The following is an 18,410-nucleotide window of genomic DNA, read 5'->3' as shown; positions in this document are numbered from 1 at the left end:
AGCAAAAGTACTATCTAATCAAATGTGGGTGTTCCACTGGTTTCCTATTCCGAAAACGTAGAGGAGATTTCTAAAATGAAGATTTACATGTCATTGACAACAGAGTAGTAAGGCACAAGTAATTTTTATGATCATAGGTTTGATATTGTAAAAACTAAGAGCTGGGGGGAACTGCAGACTTATCCTGCAAGTGGGGATACTTACAACTATGGTGTAGTAAAATCGTATGTTCTATTATTAGGTGAGAGCTTGGATTCTGTTTCGTCTGTAGATGGCAGCAGTGGGTGCCTTCGGACAATTAATTCCAGGTTCTTTCTTTCATTGTGGTCTTCGTTTCCTGCACAAGCCCACCAGCTAAAAGTTTAACGTTTCTCTTATAAAATGGGGATAATAGGCATGCATTGACAGTCTTGCTGTTATACATTTGGTACGATCACATGTGACTGCAGAACCTCAAGATGTTCTTTGGTTCAATAAGTTGCTGTTTTACATTGTCAATACAAATTTTTGAGGGGAAATGTAAGTGCTAGTCCTAATGAGGGCCTTAGTTTCTGATATTTGAAAAAAGTTGACTACTCTAAAGGTAAAATATCCAGTGTCTTGTCAACACTAATCAAAGCAGAGAGAAAATATACTTCCTGCTCCATTTGGAAGCAAATAACAAGATGTGTAGTGAATACCATAGGATTTTTGTCATAGTGTGCTTTCTTCAATGGCAAGTCTAGCTATAAAACAAACAGGTCATCCAGCCACTAGTTTAACTCATGAGTTACATGGTTAGTAAGTCCAAGGATGAGATACGCAAACCTATCTCTCAGTCTTTATTTCTCTGTGCTACAGAATTTGCGTAATTTGTTTCATAACAAAGGTCACAGCAATGGCTTTGTGCCCTGACTAATTTTAGATGCCTTCCCTCAAGGCCACAGGAGCTTAGTTACCGTTTGGACAAACAACTTGCAAAGCTTTGTAGAAATTTTAAGTCCTGAGCTTGAGTTATAAGCATTTGAAAATATTGCACAGTATGTAATGTATTTATTGCTCTGCTACTAAATTATGAATATTATTGTCATTCTGGTAGAACACACCTCAAATGATCAAAAGTTATTTCATACTTAAAAGTTCTGTTAGTAACAGGCTAAAGTCGTTGAAGTTTTTCAACTTTTTTCAAGGTTTAAAAGAGGTCTGTGTTGTACTGGAGGGCAGCTGCTTTTCACATCTGGCTCAGACTCATGGAGAGGGGTAATCTTGGCAAAAACTGTCAACTGTAGGTAGTCTAGTCCACAGCCAGGTTGTCACAGCCTTGTCTTGCTTGTGCAGTTGCATCCATCGAACTCCTGGTGAAGTGCAAGTTATGAAGAACCAGCAGCCCAGTGCATTCCAGTGGCTTTTATGCAAGCATAAAATAAAGTTTGGGGGATAAAAGACAGTATGGGTGAGATGCATCTCTTTTGTCTTGGCGGAGACAGACTTTCAATTTGCTGCAAAAGCCTATGATAGATTAGTCACATGTAAAGGCCAAGAAACCTGGGACTTATCACAGTTCATAAATATCAGCAGGGTGGGAGTTAAGTGGATATGCCAGGCTCTTTTCAGTGGTACCCAGTGACAAAAGGAAGGACAATGGCTACAAACCAATGGGCACAAACACAGGGTGATCCATCTGAACTTGGGAAAGAACTTTAAAGTGAAGGTGACAGAACACAGGAACAGGGTGCCCAGGGAGGTAGTGGAGTCTCCTTCTCTGGAGGTATTCAAAACCTGCCTGGACATTTTCCTATGTGACCTGCGTACAGAACCTGCTTTAGCAGTGGGGTTGGTCTGGATGAACATCAGAGGTCACTTCCAACCCCTACAATTCTGTGATTCTGGAAATATTGTCCACACATACTATATTCTAACCAAGGGCTTGTATTAATTTGATCATTTATAGGACTGAGCAGGTATCATTACAGTTGCTGAGCTGCTTCTTTCCGGAAGTCACCTGGATTTTGCTGGGATAAATATAAAACTGTATTTTAAATTAATTTGTTAATGATGCTCAGAACCATAATGAAGACTTTGTTTGGCATGTATGCAGCAGCTCTATTATCTTTGAACCATCACCGAGATTTCGTATAGGCAGAAAGATCTTCATCTTCCAGAGGGCAGTTATGGATAATGCATTGACCCGCTGATGACTGAAGGTGTTTTCATAATGCGTTATCTCATAGAGATGAAGGAACCACGTACAGTTAAATTATGAATTCTGCTGGACAGTTTGGGATTCAGACACTGTTCTTTAACTTTGAAAAAATCTCAGATAAACTGATGCCATTATTTAAATGGTGCCATGAAAATACTGGCGCTGCAAGGACTGCTTAGTATTCTGATCTATAGACGGGAGGGAGCACAAGAAAGGGAAATCAGTCGCCTTATATTCCCTATGAAGATACTGATTTGGTTGTTTCTCCTGCCCTTAGAGCTAGAAGAGCTACAGACTGCTCTTGCTGAGGGCTTGTATCACCCTGCGCGGCACAGAAAGGCTGAATACCAACACCTACTCATTGTATCCTGCAGCTCCTTTAAATGTGCTCTGGATTTTCTCAGCAGCATCAAGTTTGTGTTGAGTGCTGATAGAACAACTGGAGCAGACTCTTGCAAACACCTGCAGTTTTACCAGAGGGAAGTTTTAATAATTTTTAATAATTTGTCACTGGATACATGCAGTGTCTTCCCATATTATTACATAGAAAAGCTTTTCACAGATATTTTTAAAAGTGCATTTTATTGTATCTTTCTACTGTTGCCAAAATGATTTTTTTCATAAACCTTTGAGCTACAGAAATGTGCATACAAGTTAATAAATATTTATAAACTCCCGTATAAACACACATATATTGTGGGAATACAAGAAAAAACTGTTCAGAGCAGCAGCTGTATTGTAAGGTAAGCAGGCATGAGAACCAAGAACACCTTCGGAAGAAGAAACAACATCTCACGGCTCTGATTGGATAAGCGCCTCTGTGAACGGTTGGAGAATGTTTTGTTAACATGTAAATGGAATAGTGCTTAACAATTAAGTGGACTAACAGCTTCTAACCACATTGCTGTGCTGTTGCGTCTCTAGCATGTCCTGAGAGTCCAGAGACTTCCCCACAATATATAAACACAGATATATTTATATGTTTTCATAAATATATATTGGGTTTTGCTCAACAGGTCTGACAAACTATGTTCTCAGTTTGAACATGCATACACACACACAGGGGAAAAGTGGGATTCTGTTATTTCTTTTTTTTATTATTTTGACCTTCAAGGAGCAAAGTGTCAAATTCATTTACTGAAGGGAATTTTATAATATATTGAACATAGGGATTTATAAATAGACTCCTTACAATGGAATTTTTATAATGTATTCATAAGAATAACAATTCTTAACAGGTAAAAAATCATTAACTATGTCACATGCTTTTTCATATGGTTTTAGTTTCGGTTTGTGTTATGTCAGTAAGCCCTGAAACTTTCCTTGTGTTATGAGTCTAAAGGAAGTCTGGATGGGAAACCTGCAAATATGCAAATCTGCAGGTTATTTTACATGAAAAATCTCTTGCATATTTATTGAGGCCAGTGTTATGGTAAGTCTGCATTTTGTAATAGCACTTGAATCATGAAATTATCTAGTTAATAACATTTTGTTGGTTCTGCTTTATTATAAACTAATTCTATTGAATTATTTTAGCTTTCAAGGCAGGTTTACATTTCTGTTGGGTGACAGATTCTATACTCTGTTTGTTCCTGTCATGCTCGCTCATATGTGTTGAAGACAAGATAACTGTGAGTAATATAATGCATTCTCTCTGGTAGTATTTAAGTGTTCCCTGATTGGGGCACAACACTGTTCTGTTTCTCTAAAGAATGCTCTTGTGGATAAAATATTGGGGATCTTAAGAACTGAGATCTTCAACAGAGATTTCACCTGTGAGCAGACATTCATGCTCGGTCTTGATATTAAGATGTAGGACTACTGGGACGTGAATTTATAAGTCTCAGCTTAACTGATGGCTTTCCATACCAGGCAGGACTGCAGACAGACAGTATGGCAGCTGTTTGGGCAGGATGCATATCAGTGGTAGAAATCGCCTTGTTTCCAGCTACTCTTCATGATGTTTTTTCTGCATCTGGATGTCGCCCATAAAACTTCCTTTCTAATTAGGGTTAATAAGACAATAAGATAACTCCAGTTTGTTAAGTAGTCACAGAAGCCTGGGAAGGCAATAAAGATGGAGAAGTCCAATTACCCTCATTATTCATTCCAGGTATGAAATTAGAGGCTATTCTTCACTACTGAAATGGTGAATACAGTATTATTTATTAAATATGAAACCTATTACCTTCTTCAGTCATTTATTGCCTTCACAAGGAAATTTCTGTTTGTAGCAAATCGTTGGCTTACCATTTACTGTTGTGTCTTCTACACAAATAGTGAACTTTTTTTTTTTTAAATCTGTTCCAAAAATTGTGCATAATGTTCTTGTCATAAAAAGGATATACATCCAGTTGTAGACTGACATGATGCTCTTCTATAAAGTAAATGCAGGGCTTTTGTTTTCAATTTTGTTGAATGAAGACTGCTTATAAGTTATTAAGTTGATTCATACGTAAGTTTTCAGCTTATGAAATATTCGTAAAGCTCTGTTTATGCTAGACTGTACTAAAGCCCACTTCCCTGAATCTGCCTGTAAGTTGAATGTAGTTTCACTAGTGATTTGAAAGAGACTAGTGATGTTTTGGAGAGGATAGGAAAGGATGGTGAAAGGATACCAGCTGTCCTAACTATGAGATCACCTTATGACCTTTACTGTGTCAGGATGTGCAGCCTCAGTAGGAAACAGGCAAGACGCAAGGAATAGCTAAGGCCTAGATTAAATAGTAATAATAATAATAATAATAATAATGCTTAGAGACCCATACCCAGCACCTATTTAGGCTGTTATGTCCCCATTGCCCTCTTTAGGAAATTAGGAGCTTAGGTTCTCTTTTCAGACTGGTACCTGGGTCAAGATACAGACAAACTCAGCCAGCACAGCTGAGAACAGTTGTTACCTTTCTACAGGTTGGTGTGTTTTGTTAACTGACTGTGCCAGCCTGCTCCTCCATGATGGTGAGCCTAAACTCACAAAAATCTGCAGGAGGCTGGCCCTGCATGGACCACCATGATGCTGTTGCCCTCATGGCACAGCCTGCTGCCCTTGGGTTTTGGAAGAACCGAACCTGCTGCTCTGGCACCTCCTGCCTCTTCTTCCTTAGGACTGCTGCCAGAAGCTGAGAAATGCAAACAAAAGAGGGAATGCTTTAATTCTAACATTTACAGATTAGCAGAGTGGAACCGAACGAGAGAAAGGATGTACGTACTTCCTTATAGCTTTTATGACTCACCTGTCAAGTATCACCAATCCATAGAAGGACTAATCAGAAAGATCACAAGAATCCTTGCTATGTTAGGCAATCTACACAGAGTTTGGACTGTGAACAAATTCCATTTGTGGTAGGTAGCGTGGTTAGGTCATCTACACATAGCTGCTACTGATGCAGGCTGTGAGACACCTGTCAGTGAGGAGTAGGAGCAGGCGTGGGTCCTTCCATGTCTCCTTCACAGAAGAAGCACAGGCCTGCTCAGCACTTTGTTGCTGCGTTGGGACAAATGAGCATAAAAGGTGAAACCATGAGGTGCATGCACACAAAGTCAGCCACTCAGATGGAAATGGCATAGTGACGTGTACTGTGATACACCACTGTGTACTCAGGACAGGAGTTCTCTCAGCCTAGCACGCTGTGAGTCATTTGCAAGTTCAAGTTCTGGGATGGAGTCGCTCTTTTTTTCCATAAACTGGCTTTAAAAGTGATTAGAGGTAAGCTTGTTTCTTGGTATTTTGTTGCAATTAAAAGTTGTCTCAGAAGCTGCTTAGTAAGGCGAAGAATCACAGTGGTTGGGAGGATGAGTGACCATGGGGCGTTCAGAGGTGCAGCTTCTTTTACACTAATTGTTCACAGATATCTCAGTAGATTCTAATTCACATTCTTTATATGCAAAGTGTGACAACTTAAAAAGAAATTGCTGTGATTCAATTTAAAAAAATATCGTTGCTGATGATCTTCCTTTTTCTTCTGTTTAGGAACCAGTAAAGAAGAATGACTGAACCAACTACAAAGACAAAATAGATTTACAATTTACAGAGTAGGCACGCATCAAAGAAGTTGGCTTAATATTTCAATCAAGAACATGGGAAAATGGAAGTAGTGCTTTTAACTTGCCATAATAAAAACATGTAACCAACTTTTGCCTGCATAAAACACTACAAACAGGAAAAAGGACTCTGCTGTAGGAAAGCATTTGGATTTATTCTGAATTTCCTTCACATAAAATGAGGACAGAATGACAACAGTGACAATCTAACGCATGATGAAATTTACCAAATGGAATTTTATTTTTTTAGTTGGTGGAATTGTAGTTTACATAGCTGATATTGGAGTGGATTGCTGGGTTGCTAGTAAATATTTCTATGAGGGACAATATTGTTGGGCTATACTGATACTCTGTTTTAGGGGCTTTTCATCACTAATAACTCAGATATTCAGTTATCAATGGTTTAAAAATGACTGGAAAGGTACTGCTCCTGGGAAGCTAGATTGGATCTTTCTAGTTCATTTCTTCCACTGTGGAATTTTTATAAGGTAAGCTTTGTCTTTTTGTTGTTTGTTTTTAATTTAAAATGAAAAATCATACTGCTTTTAGCCTTTCTTAAAAAGAAAATCCAGTGGCAGGCTGTCATGTTAATACAGCTCCAGGGATATTTGTGTTAACAATCATTGGTCCATATAAGTGTATACTGCTGCTTATGCTTATGTCAGGTTTTGCTGCACATGCAGATTTCTATTTAATTTTACTTACCAATAATAATCTATTTGATTCATCAACCTTTTGATCTGGTGTATTTATAAACAATTCTTGCTTTACAGAGAAATACTGTCTTAACTGATAAAGAAATGTAAGTAGTTAAAGTGATGCTAGGAAGAGAATTCATTTGGTTACACTAAGTAGGAGAGAAAGCTGATGAAAGAGCTAATTTGTAGATCCAAGTGTCTATCAATACTTAGAAAACTACAAGATTTGGGAGAGAAATGAATTGTTAAATACTGAAGAAGGATACATTCTATAGGGACCGAGTTAATGGTGATTGGTTCCTTTGTTTCCTGGCAGGTACACGTCCAGAAAAAGTTTAAGATATTACACATGTAAGATTCTTTAACTTCTGTGGTGGTATTGCTGTAGAATTATCACTGTCACTACAGAAATCATTTGGGATAAGGTTTGACTTTTGTTTTCAAAACAATTTGAAAGTTTTTAGTGAAAAGTCCTGATGAACTGAATTTTAATTATTTTCTGTAAGTTACATGCAATAAACACAGGAAGATAAAGACTCCTCAGAGACACTTAATAAAATTCTTATTTTAAAAGCCTACTTTAAATTCCTATACAAATTAAAGGAAAGTAGTGAAATGTATACTTATGTCAATGTAAAACTTCCCCTTGCACACACATTTTATTCATTTTGTTATCACGGCCTAAGCAGAATGTTGAAGGTTTTGCTCACCACAGTTAACTTTTACTTCTCAATGTTCTTTTTTCTTTTGCTCACCAGCTTTACTTTCCTGCTGTTCCTCATACAATCCTGAAGCCCTAGACTTCACAGAGGAGCACTTACTGCCAAGTTTAACTTTTTTTGGTGTCAGGCATTAGAAAAGCTTTAAAATACTTCATTTCAAAGGGCAAAAAAAATCCCTCTTCAATTTTTCTGAAAGGCTTCATGTTCAGCACGGTTTGGTTCATGAGTGAGGTACAAAGATCCAGCCATAGGAACTGTACCACATTCTGCCTTTTAGGGAGATGTCTCAGGGCCTGCTGTAGCACCCCCCTTTTTGTCCATTTCCAAGGCTCTTAATCTTCAGTTTTCAGTTAACCTGAGCTTGTTTCTTCCAAAGGAAATTAAGGCTCTGACATCAGTTTCTTATAACTCACGATAAACGTTAAACCAGCAACTGCAGTGGCATATGGTAAGCCTCCCTTCTTCCCCTTTCTCTACAAGGACATCATTCTCCATGATTTGTACTCCATTCTGGTTTCACCTTTGGTTTAACACACCCAGGTTGCCCCTAAAATCTCCCTCTGATTTGTGCCTATCTTTAAAAACTCTCCTCTTCAACATTCAGATTTAAGTTCTGATCATCTACAGTTCTTGGTGATATAATTTTGATTTAACTCTTACATCAATTCATCTATTCAAAACATTGCCTCTACAGACACATTTTCAATGGATTACTTTATTTCCTACTCTTTCAATTTTAATCACACATTTTCACTGTTTCCTTCATACAATGAGCAACACCTTCTCTTAGCAATTTGTTATCTAGTAAATGTAATTTTGTCTTCTGCAGTCAGTGCAATGTGGCTGTCTTGGTCCTCTTTTTCTCTATTGGGCAAATTGTGTTTTTTCTTATGCTGCTGCTTCTGCATGGAAAAAGTTCCCAGGTTGACACATATAACTGAGCCGCTCCTCAAAATTCAATAGTGTGATAATGCACACTGTAAGGTGTAAGTTGGTATCAGCAAACTGACACCTGTGCTTGTACCTTGTCATCAGCTATTATATACTTCCTATTTCATTTGTTTTCTTAAGTGTATGCATGCACACTCCCCTCCTGTCCCCTCCTCAGTCATCTGATATACCCAGTCGATGTAGACAGTGAGTCTCCCAGGTTTATCTCTATAGTCAATACAGTCAAAATAGATATTGTCAAGAGTCAGGTCATAACTGTTAAGGTGAGCTTACCCAGAGGGCAGGAACCTATCTTCTTCACCCATCAAAGAGGGAAATGGGAGCCTAGACAGTAAATATTGACTCAGCCAGTGAACTGAGGATGCCTGAATTTGGAAGATATTAATACACTTCAAACTCTCTTCCTTCATTTCTTTATTCTCTTATGCCTTTTATACCTCTTGCTTTGCCTTTGAAACAGGGAATTTCATTGTATTCTGTTTGTACAGTACTCAGATTGATAGAAGTTCATCCAGTTTTTTTTTTTTAATCACAATATCAGTGCTAAATAATAACTGTGGAAGTTATATGCATATATATATGAATGTATTATATATATATATATATATATATATGAAAGAAATTAAAACTAGTCAATATCTAATGAAGCTTTATTTTAATGAAAAGATAACTGACATACCATTACATTTTATACAAAATGTTATTCTCTGAATGGAGTTTTTAAAGACAAAATGGAGTTGTTAAAGTATTAGTCATACCAACTAAAATTATTTTCAACTTGACCTATTTAAGTGGGTCCCAAAGATGTTAATAGAATTGAGAACAGACTGAAGCATAACAGCCAACATTAAGAAGATAACACAATCAGTGAATTTGGAAAAAGGGAATATTTCCCTGGAGCAGCATATGAATACACTGACTTGTAGCAGTTTGCAGCATCAGTCAAGAACACTTAAGGAAGACTAAATTTTATCAAGAAATAACATTCCTGTCGGAACAGCAGGCCACAGCAGCAGCCGTTGTGATATTGGTAGCTGCTACTGTACCTCTTGGTGCTTCAAGCAAGGATCAAAATGCCCCACAGCTTTAAACAGATGAAAAACATTTTTTTGCTTATTTGTAGATACAAATTATAAGTACATGAAACAATAAAGCAACCTCTTAAATCCAGTATTATTTCATGTCATTTTTAAAAAAACGTGAAGAGAAAAAGAGAAGATATGCAGAATGAAGTTGTTAGGAAGGTATTTAAGGTACAAAGTCAGAGAGGTACAGATAGTTAATTGAAAGTGGAAAGTTTGTAAGGCTACTGTGAGTTAGAAGTCACAACATAACGTGTACTTGCTCGTGCTTTCTTAATGCAAATGTACTGCCCCAAGGTATTGACAGTCACTTCAGTTTCATGGATTGAATCCAAGCCTTTTGATACTTGGAAGATTAAGTTTAATGCGCAGCAAGGAAGAAATTTCTATTGATTAAAGATTTATTTAAAGCTGCAAATTGTGACTGCCTGATCAAAATTTAGAAGGGACAACTGTTGCTACCAGGTGTCTCTCACATCCTTCTTCCATGGAACTATACATTCTAGCTGGCACCCAAATCTTCATTGGTGTAATTTGATGAGATAGGACATATGCTGCAGTACTGGGACTGATTAGTCTCTTGGGGAATAGCCTTTTCCTAACCTCCACCTGACCCTCTCCTGACATCCTGTTCCCTCAGGTCCTGTCACTGTCACCAGAGAGCAGAGCTCAGCGCTGCCCCTCTTCTCCCCTTGTGCGGAAGCTGTATTTCCATATTAATAAGCATATTTCTATAGCAGCACCATGTTTCAATCCCCATAAACTGTTTTCATTATCTTGTGGCTTCACGCATCACCATTAGTGGCTAGTTTATAGCCTTGTTGCCTCCCATGCCCAGACATCCCTTATCATCTTACACACTACTTTTTCTCCTGCATCTCCACATTTCAGGATCTCTGCTATCAAACCAAAACTGTTTTTCTCTCTCCTATGTCATAATGCCAGTCATACATATCTCATTCAATTTAGAGTAGCAGGTTAGTGTTACCCATGTAAAACCATGACAGTGCCACACAAAAATAAACAAAAACATCAACTAATCGGTTAGAAAAAGATACCTTTTTTTTTTTTTCCTCTACAGAAAATCCAAGGTAAGCCAATTTTGGCTACATGAAGGAAAAAGGTTGCAGGCAGGTCAAGAAAACTTCACTTAAGCCAGACAAGCAGAATTCTCAAGGCTTTGCAAAGCCAGTACAATGCTTACAGCCTACTGCTAGCAATGACTTGTTTGTGCTTATTGCTGTGCTTCAGTTCTAGCCTACTGCCTGCACAGCCACTTGAAATCAGGTAACTGGCAGAAGGCAGCATCGCTTTGCTTTATGATGGGAAAGAACTGGCAGGCAGTAGGCTATTGGCAGTGAGAACCCATTCCTCTGGAACTGACACATTTCATCACTCACAGGTAGAAAGTTTTCTATCTCCCCTAGCTTGAGAACCAGTACTATGAGCCAGATCATCCACCAGGGCCAAGCATGAGTGACTCCATCAAGTACAACAGAAATACCATAATTTGCAGCAGCAGGATTTCTGGTGCTTCATCAGGTCACAGCCACCATCCTGTTTTTCTAACACAGGTGTAAAAATTACCATGTACAAGATCTGGTTTCTTCCTTAGCTATCAAAACATTTTTAAAATTACAACTTAATTGTTCCCTTCCTTCTGACATGCTATAGCTCCCTTCAGGCCTGAAGCAAAAGCCTTGGAAACAGGAAAAAAATCTAGGTTTTATTTATCTCCAAGCATGGCATTAGAGATATCCTGAATGGAATAAGTTCTTCACTTAGTCAGTCAACTGGCTAACTAATTCCATGTATTTTTGAGTTTCCAGTTCTCTTAGAAGAAATTTTCATTTAGTCTTAATTGAAAATAAACTATTACTGTTCTAAAAGTCATTCAGGTGCAGTCATTCGCTGAAGCAAATGTTGTGTTTATGTAAAACTACTTAGATAATAGAATCTGCAGTCCCAGGAGATCCATCTGTCTTGAAAGTAGTTTTCTGAAATTACAGTCTTTGTGACTATTTAGAAAAGAACACTTGAGTGTTTTTTTTTATTTTTGATGAAATCCTGTTGTATGTTTGTAGTTCATTAGATATTATCCTCGGGGTTTATAGACCTATATGCACTGGATATTCACAGCTGGGTATTCACTAATACCCTTAGAAGAATATGAAGAAAGTAAATAAGTATCTTTGATAAAGTGAGAAAAGCTGCTCAGGGAATTTTTAGAATTTTTTTATCTTTCAACATATAAAAACCCAACAAAGTACTACTCATGATGTTTATTCAAGCAAGTCTCCTGCTCTTTTACTGGTTTTACATTGCATCAGTATCAGTGGGCATAAATGAATATCTGATATCACCAACACCAGTCAGATACTGGTCCAGATTTTATCTTAGCAGAAGGTACATTCAAAGATAAAATATGGATGAAGAATGAAATGGAAAATAATTTGTTAGCCAATATAAATTTATAGTATTGTATTTTAAAAAACATGGTCTAACCAAGTCTCTTTCTTATTTTTTCCCCCCCCTTTTTAAATAGATATTGGTTTGCCTTGAAGTATGGCTGCCAAGCAGCTTTTAGACAAGACAGCAGTGGAGATGTATCAGAAACAGACCCTCCCAACATCATTCATAAACAAGCTATTGAAGTACTGACTGATATTAACATGCTCAGGGTATTCAAGTCTTTCCTTGAGACCACACCACAGCTCTTTGTTCAGATTTATGTACTCATGGAAAACAACAACCATAATTTCTATCAGTGTGAGTATTTGTTTCACTGTGACTTGGAAGTTGAGGATCTTACCCAAAAGCTTAACTGTATAATCAACAAATGTACAGATATTACAGTTATGAAATACAACAGAGAGTTTAGCTATGCAGTTATTATACCAAAACAGAATAGATAGAATTCTTACCCATATCCTGGGCTTGCTAGGAAACTCCAGAGGAGTGAATCTCCCGAACAGATCCTTCCCCACTGGTAGTCAGCTCTTAAATGGGTCTAGGAGAGGTGGAAACAGGCTCCACCCCTTCCGGCAGCACAGGTGAATTGCCTTCACCTGTGCTCCCAGGGCTGACTTGCCTCAGGTGATCAATCAAAGGTTCAGGCTGTGATTCAGAAGTTCCCATACAATAACTCATATTATTGGATACTATTTTAAAAATATTTTGGTAAATGTATACTTCACTGTATAATTGCTTTGCATTTCATTAAAATTTCAGTCTGAAGAGATCTGCACTGTTAGGAAGGGTTCTTCGACAGTCCATGACTTCACAGGTACTGAGATAAAATGCTCAGATGAATCTCATCTTAAATATGACCACATGAAGGATCAAGTCTCAGCTATAGATGCTATACATAACCATAGCATCTTTGTCAACATCAGTTGCTCAAACTCAACTATGTATGGGTATAAGGTATTTCCAACACCTTACGTGTTTCTAAGTCATCTGTGTGTGCAAATGACAAACACAGTGCACATTTATGAGATGAGAAACAGCAAGAGATCCCAAATAACAATAGATGTCTAGATTTAGGCAACTAAACCGAGCCTTAAAATTAGTGTGTCTTGTTTAGGAGCACAGAGGATACATGAAGTTGGTACGAAGATAGTGCAAAGAAAGCATATACTTGTCCAAACATCCAGAAGTTCTAATGTAAAAGAAATTCCGTTTCTTAAGTCTAACATTTGTTTTTGTGTTTTGTTTAGATGCTGCCATTATTATTTCATTTTGTGGTATTTCCTTTTCAATGGTTGATTATCAAATATCACTACGAAAATCTCTGCCTGATAAGGAGGAATTGCAAGTGCTTCCCAAGTTAGTGTATCTCTTCTATAAACTGTTCTCCATCACTTCTTGGATACTCAGTATTTCACTGATCACTCTACTGAGTGTTAGAAGTTCTGTAATTCTGCTGATACTTCTTTGGAGCTGCAGTTTTGCCTGGACTTTGAAACAGCACACAACATTTTGCAAATCCACAGAGATGGAATATCTGTACAGAACTGTTGTTGGAATCATTCTACTTTTTACTTTTTTTAACATAAAGGGGAGAAAAACAAAAGCTTGCATTTCTATTTATTATGCTACTCACACCCTTGTAACTGTAGGTATTTTGCTTGTATGTTTGTTTTGGAAACCTGCTGTTATCAAGGAAGTGCATCTTACAATTGTGAGCATCTTAACTATTCTCAGTCGGGTGTTAGGTATTATTTTTCTTGCTGTTTATTACAAGTATTTTCATCCCACTACTTATTGCAAGCATCAGACATTTTTTGACGAAGTGGATAGAAGGGGAGCAGACAATATGGAAGTTGGTAGATTTCAAAATTTCATAATGCAATGATCAGTATAGGTTTTGGTGTAGACTGCAAAGCAAAAACTTGCTGCAGAGAGTGCTTCTCTGTCTTTGTTTCTTATGTATTTTTACTAAGCAGCACTGGAGTTATTGGCTCTGAATAACTTTTCCACGATGTAATATAAAGTACCTTTATAACATGAATATTTTTCTATGTGTTAGTCAGTGTTACGTTTTCTAAAAGGAATCTATTTATGCATCCGATCCAATTCACTGTTTTAGTTTTTAGCAGTGCATATAGAACATAGGAAAACCTAAAAGCAAGTCAAATGAAATTCAGCATTACCAATGTATTCTGTTTATTTATGTTAATTCTGTTAAAAGCAAGGCTTAATTTTCTTGCTGGAAGGAAAGAGAAATATTGAGGGGTGATGATCTGTGAGCTGGCTGTTTCTTCCCATTACTGTAAGAGTTGCAGTTTTTATATAAATGAGCATAGATACAAACTTCACTGCCTCCTCCTTAAACATCCCGTGAAGAAGAATGGCTTTGATTTATGACCCAATCACTGTCATGCTACAAGAAAACATGAGGAGTTATTTTAAAGCATTTTATCTTCTAGGTGTTTTAATGACTCCTTTATTGCTTTTGTTCTGCCAATCTTTCACACACCCCTTATTTAGGAGCGATGCCAGTTTGTTGTTCTGGACTATAATAGCATCTTGAGTGATTTATTGACAGCAATACCTGTCTCAGAAATAAAGGAAGAGCTATCTTCCTTGAAGCTTTCCTATGCTCTGAGCTCCAGGATATAATACTTAAATGCTAGCTTCCACTGAAGGACGAAGCTATGCAAGGTATGAAGTGGTACAGTTTCTTTAGCCTTTGCCACCAGCCACAGCTTTTTCAGAAATAAAACCTAAGGTGAAGTCTCTCAGAGCTGCTGGGTTTTTGAGTAATTTGAGTAACGAAAAATGGGCTTCTCTCCTCTGATAATTCACATTTCCAATTAGCATAGCCACAGGCAAAGGGAGGATACAGCGCTTGAGAAAGGAGACTAGAGATAAGCACAGCTGATAAACTTTGCCAGGAACAAAATCTATTAGAATTATTGATTGACAGCAAACATCTCTTAAACTCTAGGGGGAGGGCTGATGCTTTGGTTGATACTTAGGGTGCTGAAGAGTTGTTTTCTGTGCTGCTTCGGCAGCAAAATACATGATTTTAGTGTGAATATACTACTCTTTTTCTACATTAAATAAATAAATAGGATTCTAAATAATGAAGACTAAAATCCCTTTATTTCTGTCTACACTTTTATTGTTTGTTCATCTGAAATCATGAGGAAGGGATTACGGGAAGGTAGGGTAGGAAAGTAAGAACATCATCTTGCAGAAAAACTACTTTTTCCTTTTCCTAACTACTACTTGGAAGAAGACCTCGAATCTTGCACATTATCTGGGAAGCAGATCTCTAGGGAAACATGAGCTTCTGAGAAACTGAGTGTCAGACTTCCAGCCCTGGGGCCTCCAGGTTGTCTGCCTGCTTGCCAGATGCCAGAAACGTGGAGCCTGAGTTGTGCTGGAGGAAGGTTAGTTTATGCTGAAACAAAGCAAACTTGTCCTAATGACTTTTTTTTTCCCTCCCTTTCAGTAAACTGACAAATCCCAACTGAAAGTATTTCATTGTCATATCTCTCTCTGATTCTTAACACTTTTTTTTTTTCCTTCCATGAAAATAAATGTGTACAGTGTGCTGGCTTCTATTTCTCCCCTTTTGCATTCTCCTTATGTCTCATCATTCCCCCTTCTGAGCTACAGAAGAGGAATGTTATGTGGAAGTTAATTCGGCAACAAAGGGATCTATATCATAATTTATATCACACTAGCACACACACACCTTACACTTAACTTTCATTCCCCATTTTATGCTTGTGCGTTCTTGAGGATCCAAGTTCATTCTTACTCTAAACTTTGGAACACATCCTTTGGGAAGCCGTATGGGTTCTTTTCATAAAGCTTAAGCAGATCTTTGGTACCCTACCAAAGATAGCAAAATGAAAATCTCCATTTTGCCACTATCAGTCAGATGATCTTGAAGAAAAGTGAAGTGAATTCTTGTCAGCATATCCCTTGTAGACTTTTTTCCCCACAGTTTGAATATCCTTCCTTTCTTCCTGACCTTGCATTCAATATTTTCTCTTAATCAATGAATTCAATGACTTTGAATATCATCCTAATTCATTAGGTCATCCTAATTCATTATAGCAGAGAGGGAAAGGCAAGAAATTATATGGATTGGTTATAGACACATTTCATACCATCAGAGGCCACTCAGTCAAAACAAATAAACCCCCACTTCACCAAGGTGTAAAGTTCAAACAATAGATATTATACATGTCCTTTCTGTTCCCTGACTACTCTTAAAATTCAGCTGCCACTCAGTTTATGCATTGCATCTGACCTTGTCATTTTATTCTAACTGCAAATTGAAAACAAATGTTTTTTCTTTCTTTTTTAAAGAACATTTTTTAGGTCCATTACATCTTACAAGAAGTATTTTAATAAGTTAAATAAAAATAATAAACAATTTCTTCCTGTTTTGACTACTGTCAGGCCTAAGTAAGAGGGACAACATTCAGAGTTGTTTTAAGTATCCTACTAATATTCAATGTGGTATTTGATGGCATTGGTGAGCTCACCTGATGTACCACAGATAGCACTGATTTATGAAGCCATAATTGGGGTTCCAATAAACATTTGTCAAAATAATGTATTCATTCAAACCAAAGTCTTCTTTATTTATTCATATAAAAGAGCACTTAACTTTCAACAAAGAATTGCTAGCCATCAAAAACACTCCATAAACAGAGGAAATTTATGAAGACGCAGTACCAGAGGGTGATCAGTGAAAGACTAAAGTTCACTTTAACTCTTCAGGGTGCTCCACTCTGCCTCTTCCTTGTTTTTTTGGACTGTACATATTTCTTCCTAAGAGCCCCAAGCCCAGAGGTTAACCTTTGTATATTTACACATTCAAAGTACTAGTCATCTTTTCTACCATAGTCTGATATCTCAAAGACTTTCAAACCTATGATCTTTCATTTTCATTATATGGTGTAGAAGTACGTATGCAACACAAAGGTAGTTGGTTTTAGGCTTACCAACATTTTTGCCTGAGCCTGAAGCAGTGTATGTACTTGTATGTCATTCCAGCTGAATAATTTTCCACATTCTGCCTCTCTCCACTCTTCTGTATTTCCTTCCTATTAGTTTAGCTTAATTTTATAGATTTTTTTTTTTTTTTAGTAGAGGGATAGCAAAATAGCAGAGATGTACAACTGATAATTGAAGTACAGATATCCCATTGGGATCCATCTTCTTCAGATTTTTGTTTTGTTTTTAATCTCCAGATGTCTGGCATTTAACAAATAGGAATCAGTGAAGATCCTTTCTATGAGAGTCTTACATTCATCAGCTTAGCAAGAATGCACCTTGTTAGGTTAATGACCAGCACTTTAAACTTTCCTTAACCTGACAACTGTTGAAACTACAAACTGCACCAGCCTTTTGATATTATGTGTTGTAGCTAGGTTATGCATGTGTTTGTATTTTCAGGAACATTTTTGTTTTTGAGTACACACATTTGTAAATAGTAGAGCAGAATAAGAAACCATAGTAAAGATTTCAGGTGAACAGTCATGTCTTAGTTAAATGATAGATTCTTATTTCACCAATCTCAATATACAGTCTTCATCATTATTGTCACTGTTACTGGCACTTTGTCTAGAAGTTCAGGATGACATGATAAGGAAGAACTTATGTCAATTGGAATGAGAATATAACGAAAAGTTGTTAGTAAAGTCCTCTGTACTTGTACTAGATTTTGCTTAGATTTAATTTGCCAACATTATTCTAACATACTTTCTCAGCTGAGAATAAAAGAACTTATTCCAAAGCAAATTCTCTTTGCATTCTCTACCATGCTACTGACTACACAATCTTAACTGAGTACAACATTACAGCTTGCAAAGCTAAAGGTAAGTAATGAGCACAAAGGAAGATAGGATAGACCATAATGTGGAGAATGTTCTTTAAAAATGACTTACACGATACTAAAAATTTGCATTGGCTAATGAGCTTGGGCTTTGGGAACCAGTTATTTTAATCAACAGCTTTTTTTTTTTTTTTTTTTTTTATAAAGACAGCAACATAATTTTTTTTTCCCCCCTCCCCCCTCAAGTCTCCTGTCTTCTTCTACTGTTCTTTTCATAAAATTCACCAAGCTGTTGAAAAGAAATAAACAGGGTAGTTCCAAATTGTGGGGAAAAAAAGTTGTATCAAATTTTAATTAGTGGCTTAATGTCTGTAACTATAGTAAGACTTTAACAATAATTGTAGCTATCACTAATTTATGCCTTTGAAA

At 37.1% G+C, this 18,410-nt stretch overlaps 1 protein-coding gene across 4 annotated transcripts; it reads left to right on the top strand.

Annotated features, from left to right (window-relative positions):
• The first annotated feature begins 3,492 nt into the window (after positions 1–3,492).
• On the top strand, positions 3,493–17,898 carry XKR9 (XK related 9). Of its 4 annotated transcripts, XM_042808845.1 has the most exons (5): positions 3,493–3,614; positions 3,719–3,813; positions 6,153–6,711; positions 12,222–12,445; positions 13,396–17,898. In XM_042808845.1, exons 3-5 carry the CDS (start codon positions 6,437–6,439, stop codon positions 14,031–14,033), a joined length of 1,137 nt encoding a protein of 378 aa, XP_042664779.1. In that variant the 5' UTR covers positions 3,493–3,614; positions 3,719–3,813; positions 6,153–6,436; the 3' UTR covers positions 14,034–17,898. The 4 variants fall into 4 exon arrangements, with proteins under 4 accessions (XP_042664779.1, XP_042664780.1, XP_042664782.1 ...); XM_042808846.1 differs by lacking the exon at positions 3,719–3,813; XM_042808848.1 differs by lacking the exons at positions 3,493–3,614; positions 3,719–3,813 and adding an exon at positions 5,095–5,383.
• Positions 17,899–18,410: the final 512 nt, after the last annotated feature.

This window comes from Centrocercus urophasianus, unplaced genomic scaffold, assembly GCF_019232065.1.
Source record: "Centrocercus urophasianus isolate 14NV4802_14NV808 unplaced genomic scaffold, USGS_Curo_1.0 seq_11, whole genome shotgun sequence".
NCBI lineage: Eukaryota > Metazoa > Chordata > Aves > Galliformes > Phasianidae > Centrocercus > Centrocercus urophasianus.
This window is presented reverse-complemented; position numbering and strand designations above follow the sequence as displayed.